The 22,402-nt window shown below is 35.5% G+C and overlaps 1 protein-coding gene across 2 annotated transcripts in view; it reads left to right on the plus strand.

Moving 5' to 3' along the window:
• The first annotated feature begins 3,772 nt into the window (after positions 1-3,772).
• The window catches only part of LOC145662286 (staphylococcal nuclease domain-containing protein 1-like), a 55,304-nt gene continuing 36,674 nt past the window's right edge, over positions 3,773-22,402 (plus strand). Inside the window, exon 1 of one of the 2 annotated variants that reach the window (XM_081727694.1) lies at positions 3,773-3,969. Coding sequence is in view for 1 of the 2 variants with exons in the window: in XM_081727693.1 (XP_081583819.1) it covers positions 12,619-13,097 (479 nt within the window). In the remaining variant the exon portion in view is untranslated. Of the gene's footprint in view, positions 3,970-12,354; positions 13,098-22,402 lie in introns of those variants that run through there. The other variant, XM_081727693.1, reaches the window with a different exon arrangement.

Genomic DNA, 22,402 nt, shown 5'->3' on the forward strand with positions numbered 1-22,402 from the left:
TAACAAATTCAATAGGTCCTTCTGAGGTTAATGTTGAAATAGGACGATATTCAGCATTTGTAGTTGCTTCAATAGCTGTTTGTCATTGGTATAGAAAAGAAATCAAATTCATTGGTACAACATTCAAAACTATTTGAATTTAGGAACGCCATTATGAAAAGATGTCCTGTATATGTTTGCGTTTTGTTGGTGGTCCAAACTTTACAATTGCAGGAGCTTTCCTCTTGCGTGACCGTCTCTTGCTGTTACCAGTTAGCAACTGCCCAACTTTATTAATTGCTTTTGTCTTTAAACTATTACCAGCTTCTTTTACACGTGCTCGAACCGATTCTTTAAATGGTCGATTTTCTAATACATCACCCGCAACTTGCATACCGGTTTGTAATGCTTGACGTCCTACAGTTTTTGCACCTTGTTTAAGAAATGGTAAAGCAAAACGAAATAATCCTTTAAAGAAACTACCTATACCATGTCCCCTTTGATATACAGGTCCTGAAAAATATGGTATTCCACGTCCACGGTGATAAGTAACACGTCTTGCTCTCATTATTATTATTATTATTATTTAGAAGATGCCGGAGAGCGTTTAAAATGTAGTGTTACGGTCAGTGTCCCAGAACGAAATGGCAAATTTCGCCCTGCATGATCTTTTAATAGTATTTCAATAGTGTTAAAACAAAATTTTGCAAGTGGCATATAATGAATATCTTCAAATGTAATGAACTTGTGGCATATAATGTAATGAACTTGTGGAATGCAAGTGGCATATAATGAATATCTTGTTTGAACTTTTCCATATTTAATATCAGAGATTGTTGCTATACGTAATAATGGTGCTTTTGTATCACCTAAAAATTGATATTGTATAATATCTGTATAAATAAAAATTTGATGTGGATATCCGATATCTATGTATGGTTGTTTGAATCCGTGAGATTCTTTTACAAGATCTGATTTTTCAGAAAAACCTAATTGTAAAGTTAATGTAGGCGACAATGTAACTGATTCTACATGTTCACATTCAACATGTACAACATTTGAAAAACTAAACTTTGTAAAACTTGATATTGCGTTTAATTCTTCTAGTAAATGATGAATGGATGGATAATATCCAACAAGAATTTTACTTTTCATAGGTTCTGCATTTTTAAATGTGTACCATATAACGTTTTCACTCGCGGTAACATTATAACATGTTAATGGAATATGTACTTCACTTAATCCTACATACCAATCGGATTCTGATAAACGAATATTATTTTTTAATTGATTAATAAAATGTGTTGGACTATTTGTAGGATATACATCTGCACTAGCATTTGAAACTAATGTAATGTAAAAACTATCATCAATACTTTCAGAAATCATTTTCGTTTAAAGTGAAGTGTTAGGTTTGAAGTTCCAAAACGAAATGGTAATTTTAACCCGTGTTCATCTTTTAAGTTTACTTCTATTGTATCAAAATATTTCTTTTCAACTTTAACATAATGTGGTGTGTGAAACACAAAAGATTTTACATGACCGTGTTGTACATTACATACACTAAGTTTTCGAACTAATGGACCTATATTTTGTTGTTGTTTTACAATATCAATGCAAACATTAATTGTATTGGGAATATTATAATCTAAATCACATGGAAATTTTCCACGTGCTAATATTAAATCAACATTTTTAACTTTTGTGTATATAACATTTTTAACATCAAGCGTATTTTCATTAATAAATCCAAAAATCTGTTGTAATCCTGGTGTAACACCAATCATACATTGATCTTCTAATTTTAAAGAATGTTTAATAACAACTTGATTTTTATTTTGTAAATAGTGTAACATACGAACATTTTCAGGAATTAATTGTAGAATCGATTCAATTGATGAATAATATCCAGCTGTTATTGGAACATGGTAGCGTTCAACTTTATCATCGATTACACTAGTAATTATAATTTCTTCATTTTCACCAACATTGTAAAAACTCCACGGAATATTAATTTGTGTTAATGCAACAGCCCATTCCCCATCACTTAAATCAATAGGTTGTGCCAATTTAACTCGAAATGATGATGTTGTATTATTATCAAAAAGATTGCTACTTGCATTTGAAGAAAGAGTAACGTAAAAGTCGTGTGTAAAGTTCGAATTCATTTTGCAGACTGAATAGAATCTGATCTAATCCATGAATTCATACTTGATGGATATTCTAACCATTTTACATACATCCACCCTTTTTTACGTTTTATAACTTTTTCAATGAGATATGTTTTCTTTGAATTTATAATTACTTTTTGTAATTCTTCTGCATAAAATATTCCTTTACTTTCTTCACCGTTCCAATCTTTTAATTTGTAAGTGACTGGATCTGACTTAATACATTTGTCAACAATAAATATTTCTTGTGACCATTTAGGTAAATATCCTTTTTCTAATATATGTTTATACTTACTAACACGTACATAATTACCCGCATTAAATTTACATGTTATATTCTTTTTATTATTTTTATTTCCGTATAATGTTTCCCACACTTGATTCACATTGGAATCATTTACTTGTGCAGGTGCCATTTTAATACTTGAATGGTATGAATGATTATAATTTTTTACAATTTGATCTAATACATTAATATAACGATAAGTATTCTTTGCAGTAAAATAACGATATAATTTTTCTTTTAATGTACGTATAAAACGTTCTGGTAACGCGCATTTAATTTCGGAATGAACACTATAATGATTAATTTCATATTTTTTAAACAATTGTTTTACATGACGATTATAAAATTCACCGCCTAAATCTGTTTGTACGTTAAACACGGGTACTTGAAATTTTTAAAAATTTTTGTTATTGCTTTTACCATTTCAGGACCTTTCTTTGTTTTTAACGGAACACAATATGCATAACGTGAAAAAATATTTTTACAACATAATATATATTTATAATTATTATTATACTTTGCAATGTTTTGCATATCTGCAAAATCCATTTGTAATGTTTCATTTGGTGCACTAACATAATACTTTCTACGTTCAAAAACTTTACGAGCTGGTGCATGTAATGTATAAGCATCTTGAACACCTAACCAATTTTTAATTTTCTTTTTAGATATTGATAACTTTAGATAACTTTGTTTTGCGTTGTAATGTTTGTATACTTGATAAAGAATTAGGATTTGAATAATCATAATATATTTTTGATAATTTTGTCATCTTACATACTATATTCTTCCCACTGTTTAAATAAATTAGCAACTACTGCAGGACTAGTAGATTTTCTTACTTTACGAATACGTTGTCTACTACTACTACTACTACTACTATTCACTTTTGATGCTGGTGTGCTAATAGGTGTACCAATAAATTCTTTAGGAACATTAAGATCTAATAAATTTTTAAATTCATGAATATCTAAAGGATTTTTTGAATATTTTCTTGTACGAACAACATCATTTACTAAATCTATAATATTTGAACCTGGTATTGTTTTTCCTTGAATACGTACAATGCCAGACTTATCCCACTGAATTTTATCAGAACTTGTCAACTGTTTTAATAATAGATCTGTTTTTCTACGAAGTGTTTTCGGTACTGATTGTAAAATGTCTGATACAAATGGTAAAATAGAAGTATTACTATCTTGTTTGGAACTTGATGATAATCTTTCTTCTTCTTCTTCTTGAATGTTAGGTAAAGTAATAGGCTTATGTGAAGAAGAAGATGTATACTGTAAATAACGATGCAAAGCTTGTTGATATAATTTCCACTTTTGTTGTACACTAAGATCATGACGTTTTAAGATATTATTCATTTCTTCATCTAAACGTGACTGATGTGAATCTATGGATTTAAGATTTGATTGAATTTCATGTACAGCATTTTCAGTAACTAAAATCATTTTACGTAATTCTGATATATTTAACGACTGAAAATACTACTTCCTACTGCTGCAAGAAGTGGTCCCAAGATTAACGGTAAAAGTGCACCACCTTTTTGTAGTAACAACTTCTTTTTATTCAACGCAGTAGGTTGCTGAGATAGAGCACGTAAGATATTTTTATGTCTACGTAGACGTTGCTTCTGACGAGAATTTAAAGGAATGTTTCCTTTTATTGTGTTTTTAGCTACTTGAGATATTGTTCTTATTAAATCCCCTGAAGCATTTTGTAAAATTTGTTTTCCTTTTGCATTTTTGCATTTGCACAGAGCACGGAGCGTGCTGTAGTGTTGTTTCACCTTCAACATCTTGATGCAGACTAAACAAAAATTTCTGTATGTATGTCTTTTACGTTAGCGTACACATGCATGATTTCATTCGGAAAAATATTTGTACGTATTCGCAATGCATCGCTTGTTTTTTGTGTCAAGTCAAATAATAAATAAGTGTGAGGCTCCCGTGTTACTTCTTCGAACACAGTCACGAATTCTTTACTATACCGAGGCATAATTTGCCTTGCTAAATATTGTATTTGTAATTTATCACGTGGATTTTTAAATACTATAATATAATAAAGTGAAAACAGAGAAAAGACTACACATTTAAGCTTCATTTAAGAAATGTATTATTCCAATAATATCAAAGTGTGTGTGTATGTTCATGTATGATTGAGTATAACTAGTCAGATCACATATCCCCAACATCTAGACATTCTGTCACGAATAATTCGTACATAGCTGAGATACACATACCTGTATTTGTGATGAGTATCTGGGATGGATGATAATACTGCACGATGCAGGTTCTCTCTGTGTAAGACAGTCGGCAAACTGAAGTGACCGACTAGATGCCAACCATACTCCAAGTCTATGGTTGTTGCTGTTGGAAATAGATCTCCTTTGATCTATTAGGTAGAATGGATTTGCAGCTTACTGTTTAGCTGCTAACGGTTCTCAAAGTGGTTCTCCACCTCTGTTCCACTTAAGATGATCGTATCTCACCTTCTGGTCAACTTCTAATCTCTCATCCCAATCTTCTCCAACGAGAGGTTTTTGTTCTTCTTTCCAGACACTCTAGAATTCGTTTCGTTGATCTTTTCTGTCTATCTCAGCTATTGGTGAAACATTGGTTTCAACCCAAATTACATCGTGACCAAATTCCCAGACCAACAGTTTCTGCAAACCTGACAGTTATGCCACAGTCAAAGTGTCTCAATGTTACATACATCATTTCACATTGATGACTTCATATTTCGTACACAATGTTACAAATCACAACAAACACATAAATTGACGACTTAGCGTCTAGCCATAACATTCAGTACTTACATTTAACACATTTACTAACCATTGACGTGAGTAAACAAATAAACAAACGCATGTGTTTGTTCAACATGACAATATTTCATTATTGCTACAATTCAATCTTTTTAATTTAACTTTGAATAAATATGATTTTCCATCACCCAAAAATAATATAACAAAATCATATACCTCTACAGTATTGTGTGGCCTATGTGCAATTTTAGGGAACAGTTCTACTATGCTGGCACAATGCCAAAAGACCGGATGTAATGCATAAGAGGAGCCTCCGGCGCGATATAAGTTTACTTTATGGGCTATTTGGGTATATTTTGTGGGTAGTGAGGCGAGCGGATACACACAGTACCTATACTAGTAAATTGTTCTTTCCTCTTTATTTTAGCTTTCCGCGCCTGATAACTGCCCTCATTTATAGATTTGGACAAGTCATTTGATTTTCAGTTGTACAATCTGGTGGATACAAGGATCTACAGACCTTTTTTCAGCTGATACAGACTCCCTCATGTTCGTATCTCGCTGCCGAATTTTCGGAGTTACTAATTTCAATAGCGTATGGAATTCTGATTAATCCATTCTATATATATATATATATATATATATATATATATATATATATATATATATATATATATATATATTGTAGGAACGAGGACCTTCTGCAAGTAGTTCATTATTCACCACTGAAAATATGGTGCTTTCCCGTGCATTATTACGGCGAAGAATTCACTCCCTGGTCCATTTACTCTTTCTCCCTGTCTTTCGTTTTTCTTTGGGGGGAGAGGAGGGCGGATTTTGTGTCGACAACAAAGCAGATATCGCTGCTACGGCTATTTCATCCTCTTCGGATGAACTCATATTTTGAAATAGAAAAACAATAATATTTACAATTACAACAGTTGATTGTCCTGCGCGTAACACATTCTTCAAGTGTTTTTCGTCTGTATAATACAGCGACCACGAGAGGCTCTGTTGGTAAAACCTACCTAGTTTTAAGGATCGTCTGAGACCCCTACATAACCTCAGGATAAAATAAATTACATGGAAGTTTGAGTAGAGCAACACTGTCAAGTTGTAACCTGGATTGAGATTAGTGTGAGACGGGCTTAAGATTTGAAGCTATTTGGATGATTAATAAAAAGTTATGTTGTAATCGTTCACATCCTATTCAATTACGCTATATATATATATATATATATATATATATATATATATATATATATATATATATATATATATATATATATAAGTAGTGTAAAATTACCGATCTGGAACATACTAGAACAATGCAGGTCCGGCCCGAACCGAAGTGCTCAATAGTGCAGTGTCGCACATTAGGCCATGACCTACAGAAGTTCTGAGTTTCTTAAAATGGCGTTTCCTTGAATTTTTCTCGTTAATACAAAAGTAAATATGCCACTCAAATTTATTCCTTCTTCACTTTCTTTCTGCTTTTTACAAAATGGAATAGGTCCCACAAATTTATCCGTCTCTCCGTTTACAAATTATTCGGGTTTAAATATTTGATCTTTGACGTCGATGGTTAGCACTTCTGGAACATAAAGTACTTGATCACTTATTCCTAAATTTGGAAATAGCACCTCAATACGTGACTCCGTTTACGAGTTATTCGTGTTTAAATATTTGACCTTTGACTTCGGTGGTCAGTACTTTTGGGACATGTGAAAACAGCACCTCAATGTGACTCCGTTTACAAGTTATTTACGTTTAAATATTTGACCTTTGACCTCGATGGTCACTACTTTTGGGACATGTAGTACTTGATGACATATTGCTAAATGTGGAAACAGAGCCTCAATATGTGACTCCGTTTACGAGTTATTTACGTTAAATATTTGACCTTTGACGTCGATTGTTACTACTTTTGGGACATGTAGTACTTGATGACCCATCTCTTTCCTAACTTGTTTTTAAAAGTTAGGTATCTTCAAAGAAGTTCATCTAGTTTTTATTTTGATGTGACATGTTGAGTTGCTTCTTTTTATGTATGTGTATGTCTTCTTGCCTTAATGCATATAAATGTCGTGTTTTGAGCATGGACAGATTGAGAGATTGTCTGCTATGGGGCGGATCTTTCGGGGGTGTGGAATACTCCTCAATCCTTGTGGGGTCCGGGAGTTTTTCCCGCAAAAATTGTAAACATAAAAACTCGGTTTTTGAGGATTTTCTTGCATAATACTCTATAATATAACATAAGGTGGTATTTTTTATTTTTTTCTAGCTTTTCGTATTTAGGCGTTGCGAAATGTGTTTGTAGTCTTATGTAATTTCTACTATGTTAAAATAGGGGTTAGAAACCGTGTTGTTAGTATTATGTAATTTCTGCTATGTTACATAGGGGTTGGAAAATGTATTCATAGTCATTTATTAGCTGTTATGTTCGTAGTCTTACGTAATTTCTGCTATGTTATTTTGGGGTTGGAAAATATGTTCATAGTCTTATGTAATATGTGCTTTGTTAAATAGTGGTTGAAAGAAGCCATATTCTTTTATCAGTTCTGCTACATGTTCGTAATCTTATGTAATTTCTGCTATGTTAAAATAGAGGTTGAAAAAGGTGGTCATAAAAGAGAACGAATACACCCTCATAAAGGAGAACGAGTTTTCGGGGTGTTCGATTTTCAACGGTTGGACGGTACGTGGGTCATGGCGTAACGTGTGACACTGGACTTCTGGGTACTTCGCATCAGGCGGGACCCGCATTGTTCTAGTATGTCCTAGGTATGTTCCAGATCGGTATTTTTTAACTACTTATATATATATATGTACAACGTGTTTCAATATGAAGTGAACGATTACAACTCTTAACTTTTTAATTAATCATCCAAATAGCTTTAAATCTTACAGTTAAATACTAAAACTTTCCAAGTTTTGTGATATAAAAATAAGAATATTACATCAGAAATGTTCTACGTGGACCCCCTTTGTTATCCTGCATAAGTCTATTTGGTATTCCAATTCCGCCCAGACCCGTTTCAACATGTTTGCATTGTAGCGCCCCAGAGGGCCCAATCCCTGGCAGGCTACAGCTAAGTTTGATTGCTCAGCACCGGAGCACTGAGATGATAAGTATATGGTAGGGGTCGCCACCTGTGATCAACTCATACCACAGGAGAAGAATAAAGCAAGATACTAACACAGAAATAAACTGCGCTAAAGTAATGCGATAATAACAAAAGAATACTTTAGTACAACGGTAAACGAATCCAACCTGTGCGAGGCTGCCCCCTGCACACTCTACGAGTGTGCAGAAAACAGCCCTTTCCTTGTGCCGTGATTTCCTTACCTATGCGTATCTCATGAGAATGCAGACACTGAAAGAAGAACCAGTAATGTTTGGCTTCATGAAATATAACACTTATGATAGGGTGTTGCAACATTTATTTAACCGAAAGAACTATCACAATTTAAGGGTAGACGATCTTGCCAAATATGACAACAAAATTATACTGAGATTACAATTGTAACTGACCTCTGAGAATCCTCTGTAATGTTATACTTCGTAACTTATTCAGGTGCATAACTGAATAAACTTACACCCACGATATGACTACACTTGAGTTGAAAATAATAATACGTGATTAAACACACACATCAAAAATATTAAAAGAAAATATATATATATATATATATATATATATATATATATATATATATATATATATATATATATATATATATATATATATATATATATATATATATATATAATAAAATGGCATAATGAGTAATTTATTATGACCTTAACAGATAATAGGGTAAATAGCTCGAGCAGAATATAGACTTACCTACCACGACTAGTCGGGTTTACACCACTTATGTAAGACTTAAAAATGCAACATGACATACTTATGAGTAACTACCATATCAATAATGAACCCCAAAGAAACATCATGATAGGTAAGGTTTTCTTTGCTTCGCGTATAAACATAAAACAAATAACTTGTCCTAACTAAATGAGGACATAAAAGTGAGCTAAGGATAGACAAATTTAACAAATGCAGAGGTGAAATATTATAAATAGATCAGACAACGAGTTGCTCAAACCAAGTCTCGGTCAAGATACTAGTCACAAATGAACGTCATAATTATGCAGACATAATGATCTGATTAACAGAAACCCATGTAGTCGTCATGTAGTGGCACACTCGGACAGAAATTAAAAGGGAAAGACCATAAAAGGGTCTATATGAACTGACAAAAGTTAGTTCCAGGGTGACCTTAACATAGCAAACCAAAAGGACAACATTCCTGATCAACTTGTGCTAGATGGCCAAGTACCTCTTAGATACGGAAAAACGTATTCATGTTTCAGACAGTGATAAACGCAATGAATAGCGATTAACTAGACATTCATGTAGCTAGTGGTATTCCTATGACGTACTTCAGCATCGATAAGTGCTAATAGACATTTGTAGAAAATACATTCTTAAGACGTGCATCAGCAAATCCACATAAGGGAGCTATGTAAACACGATTCCATGAATCAACAATAGTAAAGATAATTCTGCACAAAGCAGAATTATGGTTAGCCTGCTACGAAGGCGGGCACTCATAACACAGGGTACTTACCCCTTGGACAGGTATTGAACAAGCAGAAATCATTATACCTTTCACAAATGCACTTTCACTATTAACGGAATACATTCCTATAGGAAGATAAATGATATACACACTGGCTGCTGCTCCAAACACACACAACGCACAGAAACTTGGACAAAAATGAATGATCACTGTTGTGGAGAGTTTCCTTTAACTTATATGGCCTAGAAGGTTAAACACAAGAAGATTTCTTCACGCTTACACAACCCGGTCTGGGCAGGTGGGAGACGGTGTGCACCCAATCCATGACGTTCACTGGACAGCTTGGAAGACGATGATAATATGCTTATTTAGGATTATAAACTGAAGTCTGACTGATAGGTAGATTATGACATCATAACGATAATATAGGAACTGAACACTTTGTAGATATCATAGATAGTGGATTAATAAAAACATATATACATATATATCAACTCTTCTTAATTAACACTTCATGTGTGAGCCTTTGCACAGAGTTTCCCTCTGAACATATGGAACGATGATAGTTTCTTATCTTCTTGAACAGCCACCCAAAAATGATGGATCACATAGGTTACAAGGTTACATACGACTAAGCGGCTAAACAGCATGAGCAGAATTAGTATGAACAAATGATAACCCTGTAGGCGTACTTGCCACTCAAATAATTCACAGTTATGACGATGTTCTGGGTTCCACTCCCAGAGTGTTATATTATTACTGGCAAAGTTACTATAAACCCTTGATGCTTCCATATTGCTTAAAGGCACGGATATCACTGAATAGTACAGATGAAGAGAGTGTTTACTTTCGCCTCGCTTCACGGACATTACGAATGAGTTGGGGGCCCCGCTGCTAAAAGTTTAGCTGGACATTAAGTACATTAGTTTAAGATGCAAGTTAAAAGTACAGGCCATTAGAAACATGATGACCAAACTGCTTTGGAAAGGTTCACACTAGATATCAGAATTTGATGATATGACAGGATGCAGTCCAACTAAAAACGTGCACCTACACAATGATGGCTCACATGGTAGCTAGGGCTAATGAGCGTTACCCAACTCCATTCAAACTTTTTCACTATACAAATTAGTGGCACGCATGAAAAACGTGTGAAGCAGTTCACCAGAGTATGAAGTAGAGCAAACACACTTTCAAATAAAACGATGGACACTGTAAATAGAGATTTGACATAGCTTTTGCTAACACACAAAAGTTAATGTTACCATTGTGTCTTCTTGTTCATCTTCGAGTACCCAGAATCCCTTGCGCGAACCCGCGAACATGATGTTTCGGCAGGGTTGCCAAATACAACAAGGTTACAAGAGATAAGTGGTAACTTGTACCAATGATACAATTGTAAAATGAGTTATATAGGGGCGTTACAGCATCAACAATTTGCACTGCAGCAGTGATGCGCTCTTTCAGTTCATTCACATCTTGGGTAGAGGGGGTTTGTAGACAATGTATTTTAGATGTCCCCACAGAAAAAAAATCGCAGGTGACTAAGTCCGGTGATCTTGGTGGCAAACGTAGAAGCTGATTATCATTTTTATCTGACCGCCCAATCCAGCGGTGTGGCAGTCTGTTGTTGAGGAAATTTCTGACATTGTGATGAAAGTGACATGGAGTTCCATCCAATTGATAGATGAAGTTTGCACTGTCATATTCGAGCTGTGGCATAAGCCACGCAGTAAGCATTTGTAGAAATGTTTGTCCAGTCACAGTTCCTTCGTCAAAGAAGTACTTTGACGTGCCCAAAAAATTATCATCAATACTGGACAACTCTTGAAATGACTCACAAAAAGTCTTGCGACACGTGTGATCATTAGGTGTTAAGTGTTGTGACAACTGCACTCGATACGGATATATCTTTAAATGTTTACGCACTACAAGCCAAACAGTTGTTTGAGGCATTTAAAGCTCTTTGCTAACTCTCCTTGTTGACTTTTGTGGGCTACGTTGAAAACGGGTTCGAACCCTTTCGACATCTGCCTCAGAAGTGGACGGCCTACGTGGCGATTTTTCTTTATAGATTCATCCCGTTCTGTTGAATTTGTCATATCACTTGCGTATGGAGTTCTTTGATGGTGGATCTTTATGAAATTTTGTGCGGAACTCACGTTGAACACTAACAACAGACCGACAAACGTGAAACTGTAAAACGCAAAATGCTCTTTCTGCACCACAGGCAGCCATCTTGGAACTAATCACTCTGCCACCTAGCGGATAAATTTTAAATTACTACGCTCGTTCCAAACAAAACTTGAGGATAATATTGAAGGTATTTCTATAGAGATTTACTTATAGAAATACTTCACTTATAGAACGTTTCCTTATTGTTCACATCATTTTGAATCACGCTATATATATATATACAGAGAGAGAGAGAGAGAGAGAGAGAGAAGAGCGGGAGGGAGAGAGACGAAATTCCACGAATAATTGTTAGGGACTTTTCAAACGAAATTGGTGTCATTTCACCTCCTATTTTGTATGAACCTGTTGGCAACAGTGCTGTCCGCTGATTTTAATTATAGCTGATTTCGTGAACATGTTTTATAGTGCAAAATAATTTAGTTATTTAGTAGTTTATCTACGTATAACAATTTATAGGCAATCGTTGGCTTACAAGACTGCGACTTCTTTGTTAAAATAAATATTTTAATTAAAAATTAAAAATTGTATTGTTACATAAGTGATCTGTTATTGTTTCTAAGTTCCCAAAGAAAATAAAGACAATGGCTCTTATAGCCATTATGAGTTAAATTTTATTTTCGGAAAACATGGAAAAGATAAAATGGAGAAAAGTGGTAAATATTTATTATGCACAGAGTGCAGAGTTGAAAAGACTACAAGTGTGGAGGAGATGTACAGTCATTTTATTCGGGAACATAATACTGAGTATGAACTCGGTGAATGTCATGAATCGGCTAACAATTTCTCTTTTGGAATATTTATACCTGTCGACGGAACCTATCGCAAAAATTACATATATCAGTATTCCCGTACATACAAGGTTCTGGTTCGAGTATCTATTCATTGTACATGCGACGATTCAATTAAAGTATCAATATATATGGATAGCATCAGTGGAAGAATGGGACTGGTATATTTATCCGTTTATAACGGACTTAAACAACTACTCAGCAATTCGGTTGTGGGTCCAGAAATTTGCAACTACTGCTTCAATGTACCAAAAGAGGGGGTCTGCTATGATCAAGGAAACCTCGTCACTCAGATCTCTGTTCAGTTTGTGGAGAAGGTATAATGAATTAAAATTTAGTCTTTGTGTATGTGTGTGTGTGTGTGTGTGCAAATGAACGGAGCGTTAAGTGTGTATATTTCAAGTATCGTTAATGTACTTGTTTACTTTTGACGTAGTATTAGAAAGAATTATTGAAAATTTATAATTCTCTCACTACTTTCCTTATTGTTACCTAAAGATTTACGATGGGCGACATGTCTTAGCATGTGTAAGGCATTTATTCCGAGGTTGATCGTCCCCCTACTTTTTGGCTAACAGCGCATTAATTGATCCCTTTCTGCACCAAAGTTTGTAAATGTTTAGCAGAATGGGTCCAGAAGTACGTAACAAAGTACAAAATTTAAGGGAGAAATGGAAGATGCAAGTACTTAGGCGTAACAGAACCTAACCTAAACTAAACTAACTTAAACTTAGCTAATATTAGTAGAAATAAGCGAAATTCCATTATTTTTGGTAGAATTCCTAAACTAACCCAAAGTAACCTAATGTGAAAAGAAACTACCGATATTGTAACATATTTCAGAAACAATTGCTAGAACCCTTATGCTAATTATTGTCCCAAAGTTTAATATTTAATTCACATAGCATTGTGGAGCGAGCGTGAGCGAGTGAAGGCCGGTTAGAGCTCCGCAAGGTACGTTATTTTCTGTATTTATTATAGCTAAATGGAAAGGGAGGGCCTGTGTTCTAGAACAATGCCGCCATGTTGGATATATTACTTACCGTTACATTAAAAAGTATAACTTCCTCCACGATTCTATACAGTTATTCATGCTTATCTCATTTTCTACAATTTATTTTTAATTTATTAAACTATGACTTTTACTTCCACTTAATAGATTTTCCTGATTATTACCAGCCATTTTACAAAACAAATGCTCGTTACATACCCATAATCCTACTTTGAAGTAACCTTGCGCCAAATAGTTTCATGTTTAGAACCGTTTATATAAGAAAAGAAACACAACTTTCGGTCTCCTTATATATTATGAAGCACACAAACAAGTAAAATTTTCATTTCTTCCCGGTAAATTTTTAAAATTTTGCTAGAAACGGACGAGCATTTCTGGTACTTAACCCATGTGTAAAATTGAAGGGGGCCACCACAAGTAATTGTTGAAAGATTACAATTCTTTTACGATTTGCGTATAAATACGGCTTCTGGATGTATGGCATGAAAGCTACAGTGCAAGAAACACAAACCAATTGTGCAATCTGGCCACTAAAAAGTTTACGAATGGAATGTAACCGAGTCAGGTAGGGCAGGAGGGGGTGCGTCCGAAAGGAGCAGGCAAATGGGCAAGTCTTTACTTTAGGCAAGGTAGTAACAAGTTCCCGCAGTTACAGTTCCCAAGAACAAAAAACAGGAAAATGTGATGTTTACCCTATAGGATGAAGATCCAAGTAGAGTAATCATTACATTAGGTAGTAGGGTGGGCCGAACTTTTTTTTCAGATATTCAGGATTGAGTAGTTATCAAAAGTTGTGCATTGGTACGAAATGAAGCCATGTCAAATATGTTGATTTTAAAACAATATTTAACCGGGCCCCCGTGGCCCTAAAGTGCCTAATTTTTTCTTCAAATAAAATGATTTTAGGTAATAAGAACATTTTACCAGACAATCCTATTAATACATAAAACATGAAATAGTGGTTTTAATATACGCAAATAACTATTAAGAGCTTAACTAACTTTGATAACTTCCATATTAACACACGAAAAACCTTCGAATTGAGCCCAGCTCAGAACTCTCAAACTTTAAGAGAATATCACTTTTTCGCATCTGGATGCAAAATGCACAACACTGGCTTTCCGAAGGCGGCGCTTACACTGCTGAATTCAAATAAACTAGAAACGATGTGGCTGCGAGCCTCTTTTCCTGTATTGTCGTGCCTTCGAATTAAGGATATGATTTTGAATTACAGCTCAAAATGCAAAACGATCATTAACCCCATTAAGAAACAAGATACCTCCATTAAGAGCCAAATTAAAGAACTTTAAGAACTGTGCTCAGAAGTTATTTGATATTTTCTCTAGCAAATACTGCGATAGATTAACCTGTAAGTGTGATAAATCAAATTAAACACCGCCGTGGGAGCTCATATTAGATCAGAGACAAATGACGAGTTGCAATGTAGATATAGCAGAAACTCATAGGCACAAAAGAAAGCATGACACACAGATCGATTATGATGCTGCGGTACAAAATACAAGAGGGTTACAATCGTTAGCCTCAATCCCGCACTTGGAACATACATTAAGTGCTTCCACCCCGAATTCAGCCAATGAAGAGTTCGCAAGGAGCTATCGGTTAGAGAATAAAGTCTAAAGTAAACCTAGATAAACAATAGTGGGCCCTAAACAAATGAGTACCGCAAAAGATTTAACAGGTGTCTCGAATAGGTCGGCTGCTAAAATTGTATCCGCTGTTTTAGAAGATATTAATTTACTGAACAAAACTAACCCCGACAAAGTAGTAGATAAAGACAAAATCCGTAGGAAACTAGGAAAAAAAGAAAAAAAGAAACCGTCTACAGTGTAAAGCTACTAATTTTAAGGGTCTCTATTTTGATGGCCAAAAATACCAAATTATAGTTCTAATTGACAATTGCAGTAGGCAAAGCACTGAAGAATATGCAGATTATATCGATTTGACCGATTGGTCAGAAGTGCCTGTAACGAAACTTCCAATCTTGGCTAACGTATCAACAGAAGAACTAACCAAAATGATTGTGGAAAAGAGGAGGTTTCACAGTTTGTCACGTTCCCCTTCCACACACAGGCTTTGGAGAGGTGTGTAAATGTAGTAACAGAATCTTCTTCAGAAGTATGCGGTAGTGTTGCACGAGACGGTTATATTCGCGCAAAACTGGAAGCACGAAAGTATCTACCAAGCTTCGAACATAAATCTCAATATTTTGTACCAAGATTCAACTAAGGAGCTTTAAGTAAGAGGAAGGTGGGTAGGAGGAACTCGCTGTGTAGCCATCTTCACATGGTGAGTTCTGGGCTGGTTTGGTGTTTGTTGGTCAATTTTTCAATCTTACCTTATGTATTTGTGTCCGTACTATTATATCTACTAAACACCAATCAGACGAAGAGCTGCACATCAGATCAGAACATTTAAAATCCTGGGGTCAAGTTAAAGTATTAGGAATCTTAACCAATTTTCTATACATACTTAAAATAATGGTATATATTTAAAAAAAAAATAACACTTTCCGGACCCGCAGGGCCTGATGAAATATTTTTATCTGCCTCTGTTTTGGGGAAGAAACATAGCATTATACAACTTTTGCACGGTACTCAAACTTAATTTTCTGAAAACAAATATTTCAATAATATTTTCACTACTCACAACCATATTTTTTCAGCATTAACGTTCTTTCGGGCTCCCAGTAATATTCAATAATATTTTCACTATTTACAACTATCTTTTTTTTTTTTAATAAACGTTCTTTAGGGTACCCCGGGGTGCGGTTAAATAACTTTTATTCCGGCTCTGTTTCTGTGAAGAAATATAACATTATACAACTTTTGCACGGTACTGAAACTTAACTTTCCAAAAATATATTTTAATAATATTTTCATTGGTCGCTACTTTTTTTTTTTCAAAATTACCGTTCTTTCGGACCCCTGGGGCCCGGTTAAATATCTTTTTATCCGGTTTCTATTTTGGTGAAGAAACATAACATAATATTATAAAACTTTTGCATGATACTCAAACTTAACTTTCTAAAAAATTATTTCAATAATATTTTCACTACTCGAAACTATTTTTTTCAAAATTAACGTTCTTTGGGGTCCCCGGGGCCCGGTTAAATATCTTTTTATCCGGCTCTATTTTGGTGAAGAAACATAACATAATATTATACAACTTTTGCATGATACTCAAACTTAACTTTCTAAAAAATTATTTCAAAAATTATTCCGCTTTAGCGGAATCGAGCGGGACTTGCAAAAATTTCCGTTAAAGTCAGGTTTCCGCTTAGTGGAGGTAGACCTTTCCTTTCCTTTCTTTTGTTTTTTTTTAATACATGCTTATAAAGGGGCATACTGAGAAAATATATTGTTGTACGTACATTGTTCGAATACAGTACTTCTTTCTTCTACGAATAAATGCACAAAAAAATTTAAAAAAATAAAATGAATAGAAAATATGCTATGCACACGTTTTCTTTATTTTTCTAATAGCCAAGCAGGATTTTCTGTGTACATTGCTGCTTGGCTGCTTGACCTTCCGCATACAGTTTAGCCTGAGAAATTATACTAACAAGTAAGTGAATCAGAATCATTTTTTCGTAAGGCAAATTTTTGCAGTTCCTTTAAACTTCTGAGAGAATCTTGATATGTATTTATTCTACACTCTTCTTGGAACTCGGTATTGTATTCCTCTTCTTCTCTCTATCTCGTTTTCCTCTTTCCGACATTCCGTATGATTGTTGATTAAGTTGCAGGGATTAAGGACAATTTGTGGGGGTGAATATGAGTAGTGGTTGGGGAAGATCAACATTGTTCAGAAATATTTAACAAAAGAACGGACATTTTATCGCAGACAGTGTAATGTATATGTCTCACAGAATGTCTAAACATCTTCTAAACGCTGTAGTCCGGAACTCAGAATTTTCCGTTAAATGTTTATTTTTCTTTCCGTTGTCCGCGTAACACAGTTTCCGCTTAATGAAGGGAGTTTTACACGTTTTGTTCTCCAAAATTCATGGGACCGTGAAATATTTCCGTTTAAGACAGTTTTCCGTTTAATAAAGGGTCCGTTGAAGACAGGTTTTACTGTATAAAATTTACACTAGATTCACATGTTTGTTAACTTTTCTATGAATTGTTTCGAGCAGCTATTGTAAAGTGCTGGTCGTTGTTAGGAGTCTTGGCGCCGAATGCCAGCTACGTCACGCAGCTTCCTCTTTGTCCCCGCTGCTCACGTGAGTCGCACCTACCAAAGTGACGTAAGCACAGGTAGGACTGTGATTGGCTGCTGTCGATGGCCAAGGCCGTCGGCTGCTTCGTCTGCCTCGTTGCTGATATATCCGTTGCAAGAACGTACAACGATTAGTTACACTATGTGTGGAAAAGTAACATCCTTTAAAATAAAAGGATTAAATTGTCTGAGCTGAACCCACCAAAAATAATGCACAAATAAGTTTATTACAAATGGCTCCCGAACAGCCGATAGGTAAAGTTCTGATGAGATGCGTTTACCTTAAGAACCCTGGCAACACCGTTTATACTTGCGTATGATGGAGACACACTATAAGTTCGGTTATTGAAGTATACACTGGCTAAGTCATAGTTCATACAAGCACTTGGGTTAACACTGCATTCACTAATATAAAATGTTTATTCAGTCTAGAATTATATGATTTTATATATATATATATATATATATATATATATATATATATATATATATATATATATATATATATATATATATATATATATATATATATATATATAGGGGTGGACAAAAAAACTAAAACGTTTGCAAAAGTGTGATAATCATACCTAGTATAGTGTGGGGCCTCCCTTTGCGTCCAAAACAGCTTGGATCCGACGTGGAACTGACGTATACTGGTACAGTTCCTGAATCGTGATGTGTGGAATATTGTACCATTGTTCCTCCAAAACATGCTCCAGTTCTTAAGGGATGCTCGTCGAGGGTAATGAGACCGAACATGCCTTTCTAACACAAACTACAATGGTTCAATGATGTTCAGATCTGGTGATTGTGGGACCCAGGGGAGGTGTGATAGCTCCTGGTCATGCTCCTCAAACCATGATTTCACCGTTTTTGCAGCGTGACAAGGTGCCAAATCATCTTGGTAGATGCCATCACCATCAGGGAACAATATTTGAGCCATGGGTAGAACCTGGTCCCCCAAAATGGCTTCATACGCCTTCGCATTCATCATTCCATTCAGGCTATGATGGGACCTGCAGAAAACCACTATATCACTGCCCATACTGTAAGAGAACCATCCCATGCTTTACAGTTGGAAGCAGACAGTCTGAACCATACGTAAACACGACCGGTTGTTGCAAACAAGGTGAAAGTCTAATCATCGGACCACATTACGTGTTTCCACTTCTCATGAATCCACGCCTTGTGGTTCTTGCACCACTGGATACGCCTCTTCGCATTTACTGCTGTGACCAGGGGTTTGGCGTTAGCGGCCTTGCCATGAATTTTCATTTTATGAAGTTCCCGTCGCACTGTTTTCGATAAAACCGGATTCTGTAGGCCAGAATAGAGTTCAGACGTAATTTTCACTGCAGTGATCTTCTTTTAACTGCTACAATCCGTTTTAATGCCCTCTGGTCCCTATCTGACAGGATTGTCTTTCGACCACTGTTGTGTTTTGCAGACGTCGTTTACCCATGAGTTGTGTATGCCCTCGCGACATTGGACACAGTGCCTTTCGATACCCCCACAATGTTCGCCATTGCTGCTACTGAAGCTCCAACCAGTAGGGCACCAACGATCATAACCTCTTTGGAAGTCTGTTAGGTCGCCCATTTTACAGCACCAATTTCACACCATGACACTCACAGGTGAACTGGTTACTGCTGACGAAAGAGGAAGGTCCACATGACACATTGAAAACAAAAAAAGATCGGCAACCGCAACACGTGTTGTATGGGAGTTCTTAAGTTGACATAACGAGAGCAACAGGACATGACGTCACATAATGTCGTCACTACCCTGGAGCACTTCATACGCAGTGTATCCATAAGCAAGGCAGCTCTGTTGACAGCATTACGGCTGAGATAATATGCCAAGGTGGATTATAATTTAAGACATACCTGGAATTTGTTCGTGTACTGGTGGACAATAAAAAACACATTGTGTTGTTACAGCGGTTGTGAGAGTTCGTTTTACATTGAACAAACGAACAAGATTATATACAAACAATGCACTGAATAATGCGTATGCTGCTTGTCCCATCAAAGGCGGGAAGAACACCGGGATTTTTTTTAAATCTCATTTCGTGCTGTGGACTGATATGTGTATCAAGATTGAAATTTTAGGTTTCCTCAGTTATGTTCTATTTTATAAGAGTACTGACATTCGTGATATATCAATTTCTTTTAGCATCAAATGAACTCTTGTTGGTTTAGTAAGTGTTTTGGAGTGGCAGAAACGGGATTAAGAATACGTGGACATTTTTAAAATTACAATTTACAGGTAAAAGGTGTTAATTCAGAACAAAAGACAAATGTTTAGGGAATTTATTTATGAAAGCGCAGAATATGTAAGTCATTTGGAAACATAGATACAGCAATAAGATGTTGCTTTCATTTCTATGAAACTCTCCATAAGGACGTTATTCCAGGGCACCAAACTAATGTACAAGGGACCAGGCCCGTGCTGGCCCACCGGGACACCGAGACGTGTCCCGGTGCGCGCTCCGAAACATCACTATATATATATATATATATATATATATATATATATATATATATATATATATATATATATAAAGGTACAAGTTTTTAGTAATAAATTCTTACAGTTTTATTGGTAAAAAAAAATCCGTGAAAGGTGCAGTGCGCCCTATACATTAGGCTCCCTTGCGAGTCCACATCAAAGATAAACGATTTTATTTACTCTTTTGTACACCACAGTTCTGTACAATAAATACATACAGTTACTATTGGTAAAGAACCCGTGAAAGGTACAGTGCGCCTTTTACATAAGGCGCCCTATGAAACATCACATTATGGATACGTGGTTTTAGTTATCCTGTGTACCAGCTTTATATAAGCGCCCTCTCCCTGAGATGCCCTGCGAAATATCACATTTTTAAAAATTTTATTATTCTGTATTTCAGTTTTGTATTACAAATTCATACAGTTACTATTGGCCGAGAACAGGTAAAGAGTATAATCACTTACAAAAGTATTATAAAGTTATGTAGCTATAAAACTAAACAACGTGATACATCAAGAAGAGTTCGGATAGTCAAACGTACGATGCATTCATTAAGTACCACACTGACACTAGTCTCTAATTTACGATTTTTACGGCATCGAAGCTTTCACGGTCTTAATATGAATCCATATATCCGAGCATATTGATTGTTCCTGTGTGTTTTCAATCAGTGTTCGGATAATCAGTACTTATTGTAATTCTAAAATATAGCTATATTGATTTCCGTACAATGTGGTCTTTCTGTCACCACGGCACAGCGCGTCATCAGGTTGTGGATCAAGGAGAAGGCCTCTGGGACATAGAGGTTAGCTGCGAATATACTGAATAAGAAGTTTGCGGACAGACAAGGGGTGATATTCCAGCTTGGGGTTTTGGTGTGGGGCTAACAACCTCATCCTGTAAAAAAAAAAAAAAAAAAAAAGTCTTGTTCAGTTATATTCGCAGAATCCTCGGATCACAACTGATAACTCAGCACGAACTCAGCAAAGTAAAATCGACATGAGAAATGGAACATGGAAGATAAGAAGTCTCTATAGGGCAGGCGCGTTAAAATGTGTAATGAATGAGTTTAGAAATAGAAGATGGCCCTAGTTGGATATCAAGAAGTTAGATGAGAAGGAAATGCAGGAGTCATGTCGGGAAACTTTTTGTCCTTTAACGGGGAACGAATTAAAAATTACCAACTAGAAACAGGGCTTTTCGTTCACAAACGAATACGTACTATCAGCAATTACATGAGTTGAATTTGTTAGTGATAGATTTTATTTCTTCTCTTAATGGTCGGTGGTGTAATATTATTGTTTTAAATGTACATGCCCCAACAGAAAATAAGGATGACAAAAAAAAAAAAAAGTTTTTACGAAAGAATAGAACGGGTATTTGATCATCTCCTGCAATACCATATGAAAATTCTGTTAGGCGGTTTCAATGTGAAGGTAGGACAAGAGGATATTTTCAAACCGATTATATAGGGAATAAATGTCTGCATAAGGAAGGTTGTGACAACGGCGTTAGACTCGTGAACTTTGCAACATCCAGAAACCTTATCATGATGATTACAAAATTCCAACCAACATCGCGACGTTCTTAACTATACTTGTACCTCACCAGACGGAAAAACACATAATCAAATCGATCACGTTTTAGTAGATAGAAGAAAACAGTCTAGCACTACTGATGTTCGGTCGTTCAGAAGAAAAATGAAATCTTTGAGTTTTACGTCCCACGTTTATGCCGGTTAGGCTAAAGGAGACGGTAATGAGTAATGAATGAAAATGGTGGAATGAAGAAAGTGGGAGGAAACGGGAGAACCCCGAGAAAACCCACGCACACCGTGTTTGTCCACCACAAAGT

This window comes from Thermobia domestica, chromosome 10 (genome assembly GCF_964235325.1).
Source record: "Thermobia domestica chromosome 10, izTheDome1.hap1.1, whole genome shotgun sequence".
In the NCBI taxonomy this organism is placed as follows: Eukaryota; Metazoa; Arthropoda; class Insecta; order Zygentoma; family Lepismatidae; genus Thermobia; species Thermobia domestica.